Here is a 9,422-nt window from a genome sequence, read left to right as displayed (position 1 = left end):
AATGTCAAGAGGAGTGCATTAGGGTACTCTGCAAACAACATGGGTCTAACTAAGCCTTTACCACTGACCTTAGCCTGAAATCCTTCTTTACGAGGCAAGATTAGCACCCTTGGCCGCAGCAACTGAAGTATCTGCTGAGCTGACTGCACATACACAGAAAGAGCACCTAAGAGGACTCCAGGCTTGCATGTGGCCAATTTCCCCATGAACAGAGGAGCATGGGTGTATCTAATTATACATGTACCATTGCTGGGGCAGTTTAGAACAGATATAATATGGAGGAAGAGTAAAGCACCTGAAAAGGATTCACTGTCTGCCCAGAAGCCCTCTGGAACTATTTGAAAACCCAGGAGAAGTTGCAGGTTTCTGAATCACAGTGGTTAAGCACCTCGGAAGGAGTAAACAACAAGTACTCTCTGTGCTCTCATTTGTACTCTGGCTACAAATAACTATTGAATTGAAAGAGAGGGGGTGGGAGGGGAAGGGAATTGGACACCAAAACAACAGAAATAATTCTCAAAAGACACACTAGAAAACAAAATTATTTTCTCTTGGTATTTAACTGTTTTTATAAATCTTCTCATGCGGGTTTGCTCCCGATTCTTTGCCATACTTCTGGGCCTTAACACCTCTTACCTAGTTGTTAGAGGACAGCAGCTCCTCAATAGAAATTAACTGATGACCTACTAAGTCCTGGTTTCTGATTGTGGGCTGTGGCAAAATTGACAATGATGGAGCTCTGGTTTAGTGCTCCTGGTCTGGCACCTAGTATGTGACTTGGATAGAATTTAGGTGTTTAAGCACAAGTTGTTATAAAAGGCATTGCAAGTACAGTTTGAGTGGGGCCTTAACATTATTTCATGGGAGGTATCTAATTTGGAGGTGCCTTAATTTTTATTCTGAAAGTTCCATGGTTTTCAGTGCCTCTGAGTGGATGAAGAGCTGCTGATTATTCTGGATATTGTTCTACATGTTGCTGTGTTTTACTCACTTATCATTCAGTGTGAAATATGGAAATATTTCTGTGATTACCCTGTAACTGCTGGACTAAAGATATAACACTTTGGTACCCTAGATCCCTCAATCATAGATGTTCACTTGAGTAGTCAGTTCTGCAGACACATAAACACACCAGTACCAATGGCAATCAGAAAAAAATGACTCCCTTGTTCAAAGGGAATGTTACAGCCCCTTTTCATGTGTGTGACAGCTCCCACCTATTACAGCCTTAACGACTGGGTTCAGCTTTTCGAGTTAGGCTCCCTGTTATTAGGTGGATGTAGCAGAGTTTTGCTGTATGCTTTGCTAGAAAAGCTGCTGGTGTTAAGTATAAGTTATAGATTAAAGCCAAGCCATATGTGTCTTCTTCATGAGAAGAATGAACACTTGAATAAAACACATATGACATCTCAGTTTAATGAGCTTTGTAGGTGATAGATTAAATAAATATTTTTCTGTAATTAATTAGAATTTTAAAAATCAGGAAGTGGTAACTTTTGCTTTCTCAAATGTTTAATTGATAATACCTGCAAGTATATAAGCAACCTGTTTTCTGATGTTAACAATGTGAAGGATAATTAAATAAAACCAAAACCCAAACCAAACAAAAACCCTTCTGAAGAGTTCCCAGAATAAAAGCAGCAAAATATAAATTGACATTTATTTTTTCTGCAAGAAACCTCATTGTTTGAAAAGAAGCAGCAGTTAATAGAAACTGATTATAATAATTTTTCTGCTCTCTTATCCCCTAACACACCTCTTAAAACTACTTTGACTGGACAATTCTGCTGCATAGGAGCACACCCGTGACCCAGCTGCTCCTGTTTAGTCCTGTTGCAGTGCTATGTTCCTGGCAGTGTGCACACAGCATGCAGCATGGCATGTGTGGGGTACTGCTGATCACTGATGGATACTGCACTGCTGGATCTGGGAAACTGGGAATAACTTGTACCTTTAGCAAGTACAGTGGTGGACTAAGTAATGCTTGATGTTGTTGCAGGTACTGCTTCCCCCTTTACTAATGCACCTTCCTCTCTTTCACAAAGCACTGAGATTCTCAAGCAGTGCAGCAGACAGGACCTTTAAAAAAACCAAACAAACTTTCAGCCAAAGATCTCAGAGGACCTGTGACCTACTATCAATTAAATCTTCCCTGGAGCTGGGCTGGGTAGCTAGCATTGTACTAATTTATTACAACTGAAAAATTTGATACAAAGAAATAAAAACTGTTACCTAAGTAGTATAACCGTATCGGTCTCATCTCCTTTTCTACCTCTTGTGGCAGAGACTTGGATTTGAAAAGCCTCTCATTTCTTCTAGACAGTATCATGTATTATTAGATAAGTAATCCTGCTACTTGGATATGTTGTCATTTCCTTTCAGATAAAATCAAACATAATACTAGATCTTAAAATTTTAGCAAAATTTACAATTAGTAATTTTTTTCAACTACCTGGGGAAAAATGTTTAACTGGGCACAGCACTTGACTCTACTTAATTCAGTGTAATCATTGTGTTAGTGTATTCAAATTTCCAGGCATCCTGAGTAAAAGATGATTAAGATAAGTAGGTTACAACTTGGTTATCATCAAAGCCAACTGACACAGGAGTTATGTATAAGGCTGCTTGCGTTTTGGATCCTGAGCGATGCAGAGAGCAATACATTCTTCTGCTCTTTTCCAGTAATACCTGGAAGAATGGAAAGAGAGATGATCCAATGGATCCAAGGGAATTACACACTCAAACCAACAAATGAAACCTTGATGCTATTGAAGAGCTTTTGCCATGCTCCATATCTTCCTTTTCATTCTCTCTGGAAGCTATTTTCCTTTATGTATATCACATGTGTCAAGGCTATGATACAGCTGTATGCATCCTACTTCAGGAACAGAGCTGTATTCTCAGCCTGAACCCCAAAACTTCCTGCACTGATGTTGCCTAAGCCTGGTCTGATTCTTCAAGAATCTGCTGTGAGTGCCAGTGGGTGGATACGTGCCATCTATCTTTGTGTGGTCTTCTGCATGCTGCATTTTCTTGGTTGTGCTTATCCTTTTTATTTAATTATTTTAATTTTCTCCAGCTTTTATCATAAGAGGTGAACTAGAATGAATGTCTGGCTTTTCCTCCTGAAAACACTTTTGCCCCGAGAAATAACAGAGGCTACTGCAGATCCTGCATTCACAGATGCTGTGTTTCTGCACCAGTGATGCCCAACATGGTGTAGAATTGAATACACAGAATTTATGTTGCTGGAAGCTGGGAAATCATGCACTGAACCACTGTTCATCTCTACTCACGTAGACTGGGCACGGACAAGCAGGCTGTCACCAGCAGACAGAGTCAGGGTTTTACCATCCATGGCAACAGTTGATGTCCCCTCCTGAAGGGAAAGAAGGCTTTCAATTTTCCATGTCCTGTCCCCAGCAGAAAGAAAGCACTGCAAATGTGGAAATCTTTCCCACTGAAAGAACACCTCAAACCTGCTCTGTTTCATGAGGTCTAGCTAAATATTCAGTTGATCTTGCCTAACGCTATAAGCATAAATAAAAATATGTTTCATTGTTCCCCATTGTAAAGCAGCAGTCTGTTGCCTGATTCTTGGGGTACACAGTCACCAATCTAACCTAGCAGCCTGCAAGTTGGGACAGCTCCAGAAATTAGAGAGAGAATCTTCCAGAGTAGTTCAAGCTCCTCTTCTGCTTTTCTGGTTCCTGAAAATCAGGAAGCAGAAAAGTCTTGAATGGCAGTTCACAAGTCAGCAGGAAGCTGATTGAAATTGCTAAGAGTCCACCCCTATTGGAATGGACTAGTTATCATCTTGTTAAGCAGGAGAGCCAGGTTCTTTCCAGCCATAAGGTCTTGATTCCACAGGCTGATGTAAGCTGCAGTGTAAACAAATGTCTTTTGAGATTATTGTGTCTTTAATTAGTATTTGGCAGTCCCTGTGAATTTCAACAGAAGAGTAACTAATAGAAATATCTGCCTCTCAAGCTAGCCTGACTTGTGTAAGCAAAAACAAGCTTTTCTCTGTTTTTCCTTTGGGTTGCAAATGTATTCTAGAAGCAAGTTGAATGAAGGACATCTGGATCACCTGTGACTGTAATTTAGAATAAACAAGTTTTCAGACCTTATTAGCCTATTCTATGCGATTCCAATTTGACTTCAGTATGAGGACAAATGTTTCAAGGCATAACTAAGAGGTGATGTTGCTTTATTGCTTGGAGGCATTCTGATATATTTACAGGGTATAGCCTAGGTAGGGTGTATTAAAACCCCCAGCAAGGATGGATGACAGTATCTCTGTCATCAACATACGTGACTGTCATGGGGTGGCTTTATGATGTGTATCCCATATTGCTGCCCTATGCCCAGAAATTGATTTTGTGCCTTTCTATGCCTTTAAACTGAGCCTGAGAGGGAGGAGGAAAAACTGAGCAAAACTTCTTCAAAGCAGTTTGTAGCTTGTTCAAGGTCACACAGAGATAGAGACAGCTCTCTGCATTCAGCTGTGGCAGGAGAGCGAGAGAGGAGGGAAGCACCCAGCTTGCCTTCTTTCCAGCCAGCTTTTGGCCAGTTTTTCAGCTCCTCTTCCTCCAGAGAGTTGAACTTTTGTTTTCCTGGGACTTCATTCCCCCCCCCCCCCCCCTTTTCTCTGCTGGATGGTTTCAACATCAAAATACCTCGGGAGGAATTTCCACCGAGGCCTCGGCCCTGGAGGTGGGCCCGCCACCCTGTCCCAGCTCCAAGGAGGGAGAGGGAAACTATAGAAGGACTCTGAAATTTTCCCAGGTTTTCTCTCTACAGCGAGGGGTTTTATTATTTAGCATTATTATCCTTTTCCTGTGTATTTGTCAAACAAATAATTTTTATCTCTTTCACTTTCCTTTGAGGATAATTTATTTTTTCCCGAACCTGGTGGGGGTGGGCTGGTTATAAGCTGCCTTTTATCAGAGGATATATTTCTAAATTTGGCCAAACCAGCACAATGATGAGGAAAAAGAGGCTATTTTTATTGTGGCAGTACTTTACAGTTATTTTTCATTACAGTTTAACGCTGAAAGGTGGTGCCTATTGGTGATCTTTTCTATGTAAAGGAAGGTAATCATCCCAGTCTCTGTTGCTAGAAGGCTTTACTACTGTTCACTCTGAACTGAAACATGAACTCATCAGTTAACAAGTGTGAATTGCCACATACCAGCTGCCATATCCAGATATCCGAATTCTTTTTACTTTTCTCAGTTGTTCCTGGTCCATAAGCTATAACCTTGAAAAAAAAAAAAGTAAGAAAAATAATGGTTTCATCCAAGTGGCCAAAGCGTCCATATTCATCTTCCAACAGCATTTAAAACATTCTATTTTTACAGGGGAATATTCATAGAAGATGACGTTATTTTTACAGACATTAAAATTCACACTGTTTGGTATTCTCATATTGATTCTTACTGATAAAAAGGGAACTGATCACACCTGCCACTCCTTATGCTCCTCTGCATCCTCGCTTATCTATTCCTTCTGCCTCCTCCCACTCTCAGTTTTGCATCTATATGCTTCCTGCTTCTGTTCTTGGAACAGGCACTTCCTCCTCATGAACTCTGGGCCCTGTCAAGAGCCTGTTGAAGTAGAAAAGTCTCTTCCATTAACATTAAAAAAGCTGCAGACAGGACTTCATCTTTCTCATTTTCTGCACCCTCTGTGTCATTCCTGACATTCCCACACTGTCACTTTGCTGTCATCTGTATTGGATGCTATGGAGTGTGACTCCAAGTAATTCCAGGGAAGAATATGTTTTGTAAACATCACTCATACAGCACAGATATCAAATGCTGACAGCTTGATTTACACTCAAACTAGGCTGTGTTTAACTAAGCTGTGAAGTGCAATGTTTTAGGGCAGCTCAGGCTATCTGGTGCTGTCCAGTTTTTCTTGTTTCCACTTTATATAGATTGAGGGGGAAGAAAAAAAGGGTATTTACACACTCAGATTAGACTTGGACCATGAAATGTTGCTCAAACACATAGAGAAGCTGGACACACTTGAGTAGTTATTTGCATCACACTGGTGCTTCTGATTTGGGAAATATGGGGAGAGGGACAGGGGAATGGCGTGAAGGAGCTGTTTTAATCCCAAAGGAAATGAACATAAGTAAAGTTCAGGTTGATTCTGTGAGTGGAAGGAAAGAGCTAGAAAGCCCCTGCCCTAAGCTAGTCAAATCAATGGACCAAAACCAGGTACTTCTGTCGGGGTGCATAACTTTATCTGCTGACTATATATGGTTCCCAGGCCTGGATTCACTCAGTCTGAACAGTAGCCACCAATTATCTGTACCTTTAAAACTATCCCTCTCTTTTCAGAGAAATTAGATCCCCCTACCTCTGTTTCAAAGTTGTCTCCAAACATACTCAAGGATTTCTTCTGTTTTATTTCACTGCGATGATCATTTAACCAGCTCGAGAAAGAAAATGGCTCCATTACGGAGCTGGAATTCAGTGGGAAAGGTGTTTCTTTCAGAAGTTCATCTGTAAGCAAGGCAGAGGGCTATCAGTGATACTTGCTTCCCTTGGTCTTTGCAAACATTTTACTTGAGGGATCATTTTACAGATGCTATCTAGCTAAAAGTCAGTTGTAACAGTCAGCAGTGCTATGGTCATTATCAGGACTTTTTGAGATTGTAAAATCATATGTTATTTGTGTGTCTTTATGGAGTGAATGCTTCAAAGATGTTGTCAACTGTGTATTCAAACAGTATGCAATGCACTACCTAGTTCTTCCTGGCATATTCCTCATTCTCTTTCAGACCAGCTTTTGCACTGGTAAAACATGATGTATCATCTCTGAGTCTTTGTTCATATCATATCCCTCTAAAAGTGGGCTTGGGCCTATAGAAGCAGCTTATTCTACATCTCTCACATAGTTAGTACTGGCTTTTATGTTTCTTCTCCCCTATGTGCTTTTACATACATCGACCACAGTGAAGCAAACAGATTAGTACAACCTAAAATTTAATACAATGTATTTTTTGTGGTGTTCTTGGAGTTGTATCTGGATTTAATTTCCAGTAATTCTCCTTCATAAATGATTTGATTTAAAATAGCTGGAGGTCTAATTGCAGTATCAGTATAGCTGGAAAAAGTCAAGATTCGTGCTGCAAGTTGCTGGTATATGAAATGAGCTTTAGTTGTTTACCAGCTCACAGTGAAGTGCAGAGACAGAGAAATTGCCTTGGTGATTCTAAGTAGTTTGTTCCGAGATGCCATGGAGGAACAACCATCGAGGAATTTCAAGCAGTAATGCCAACCAGCTGCTGGAAAACTCCCTGGATGGTTTGCTCCCAAATGTATTGTGGTAATAAACTCACAGCCAAATCTTAGTCTCACTGCTAGTAATAGAACAGCTCTTTCTTAAGTATTTGTGTATTCACTATGCTCTGCAGTGTTTTGAATGTATCATTTCAGTTTTTCATTAAAGACCACTTTGTACACAGTTTTTGAACCATATGTGGGAGGGTCAGTGCATCCAAGGGATAGCAGTGCACTGAAGATGCTGTTGCTGTTCATGGGATCCCAGTAAGCACTGAGTGCACCCATCTCTAGATAATCTGGGTGGGATCCTACCCCTTTTGCTGTAGAAAGTTTTTGCTCTTCAAATTTCTTCTCCATTATATTGGGAGGTTTGACCTGAAAACCCCCTGTGGTCCCTTCCAGCCTCACCCATGCTGTGATTCTGTGATATTAAAATAACTATATTTTTAAAATTAATTTCTCTTGGCAATGCCTCTTTCAGGAAATTTTGAAAGTAATCTGAAGAAATCTGCAGCAAAAGAAGAAATTTTTTTGTTTGAAAGCTTTTTTTCCCTACTTTTACATTATTTAACTCAAATATTAAAAACAAATTTTACTGAAAAGCAAACTCCTCCAGAGAAACTAAGCAGCACCAAAAGAAAAAAAAAAAGTCTTTATATTTATTTTAATCTGGATTTGTAAGCATTAACAAGATATAGTCTTGAACGTTCTATATCTTATTGTCTGATAACTAAAATGCAGTGTTAAGATATTTGGTGATTCATTTTTGGTGCTTTATTTTTCTCACTGCAATATGACTGGGGCTTTTTTCCTTAATTTTCACAGGTTTATCAAACACCCATTGGAGGTAATTAGGAACGCATACACACTTTGTCCTTAAATTATGGATATGTGCATATGAGGCTGCATTGGAAAATTGCTTTTTTGACTAGGGACCGATATAAAACAAAGGTTTAAAATATTATGATATACATTCAGACACAGCAGAGGAGGAAAAGAAAAGAAAATTTATCAGAAATTTTATGAGAAGGTACTCAGTACAACTGGTGTTCCAAAACACATTAAAATATTTTGTTCTATTAATAGTCGAAATCATTACCAGCTGTGTTTGTTCGTTTTATTTTGTTATCAGGACAAAACTCATCATTTGAATTTAGAAAAGTTTCTTGTAGTTTTGGAGTACAAAACAGTTACCCATTGGTAGAGCTTTCTACTAAAATGCATGTCCTAGCTGAGAGAGATATGTTGGCTTTTGATGGTGGGTTTTTTGTTTGTTTGCTTTTAAAACACAAAAACCATATTGCACCTGGTAGGATAAGAGGCAAATAGTGAGATATCAACAAATACTGAGATGCCATGAGTATCCTGCTCAACTTGGGGAATATTTCTTCTCTACACTTTAAAAATTTCAGCATCTGACAAGTAAGTTCAGACTTTATGTGCTGGAGACTGAATAGCAAAAAGCTGAGTCTCAAGGATGGGCACTGTGGTATTTTAGGCAAGCAGAACTATGAATGTTCCCCATGAGTTGCAAGGAATTTGGGGGAAAAAGCCAAAGTACTTCTTTATATTTTGACCAAGAAGCAACACAAATCAACAATAAGAAGTCTAAGTTTACATCTTAACTTCTGTCTCTTACTCTCCATAAACATAATTTTGCTATTTTCCCCTTTGTGCTTATCTCTGAATCCAGTTGCCCTGATCACCTGGGACAACACACACGGGACAACAGCACAGAGTGGCCTGTGCCTACTTGGGGCCAGTGTAAAGTGTAATACATCCTTCACTGTCCTTTCTTGCTTGTGATAAACAGGCACTATCTAACAGTTTCATTTACTTTCAAGTAAAGGTGGACTTTTCTTTATTTTGACTTTCAAGTTCCTCAGTTTAAGAGCTTTTTTTGGACACTTGTCTTATCAGCAGGCCCTGGCCTGCAATAGGGTTTTGGCTTAATACTACTTTTGATGTTAATGACGCTTGCCCAGCGACAGCATAATGGCCTTTGACAACTGTGCCTGCATGGAATTAACCTTTTAGTGTGACCCAGTATGATGATTTGATTCTGTTACTGCAGAACAAATGAGAGAGCGCAGTGGTGATGAGGTACGTGACACATGTGTGACA

At 39.6% G+C, this 9,422-nt stretch overlaps 1 protein-coding gene across 1 annotated transcript in view; it reads right to left on the bottom strand.

Annotated features, from left to right (window-relative positions):
- Nucleotides 1-1,846: 1,846 nt before the first annotated feature.
- HAAO (3-hydroxyanthranilate 3,4-dioxygenase) overlaps nucleotides 1,847-9,422 on the bottom strand; it is a 35,228-nt gene continuing 27,652 nt past the window's right edge. The window contains exons 7-10 of the mRNA XM_032102859.1: nucleotides 6,370-6,515; nucleotides 5,195-5,263; nucleotides 3,297-3,379; nucleotides 1,847-2,688 (exon numbers count right to left, since the gene is read on the bottom strand). Of these exons, the coding sequence (XP_031958750.1) occupies nucleotides 2,610-2,688; nucleotides 3,297-3,379; nucleotides 5,195-5,263; nucleotides 6,370-6,515 (377 nt within the window). The 3' untranslated portion in view covers nucleotides 1,847-2,609. The remainder of the gene's footprint in view (nucleotides 2,689-3,296; nucleotides 3,380-5,194; nucleotides 5,264-6,369; nucleotides 6,516-9,422) is intronic.

The sequence above is a fragment of the Corvus moneduloides genome, chromosome 3, assembly GCF_009650955.1.
Source record: "Corvus moneduloides isolate bCorMon1 chromosome 3, bCorMon1.pri, whole genome shotgun sequence".
Taxonomy (NCBI): domain Eukaryota; kingdom Metazoa; phylum Chordata; class Aves; order Passeriformes; family Corvidae; genus Corvus; species Corvus moneduloides.
The sequence above is the reverse complement of the archived record's forward strand: the minus strand, read 5'-3'. Positions and strand labels throughout refer to the sequence as shown.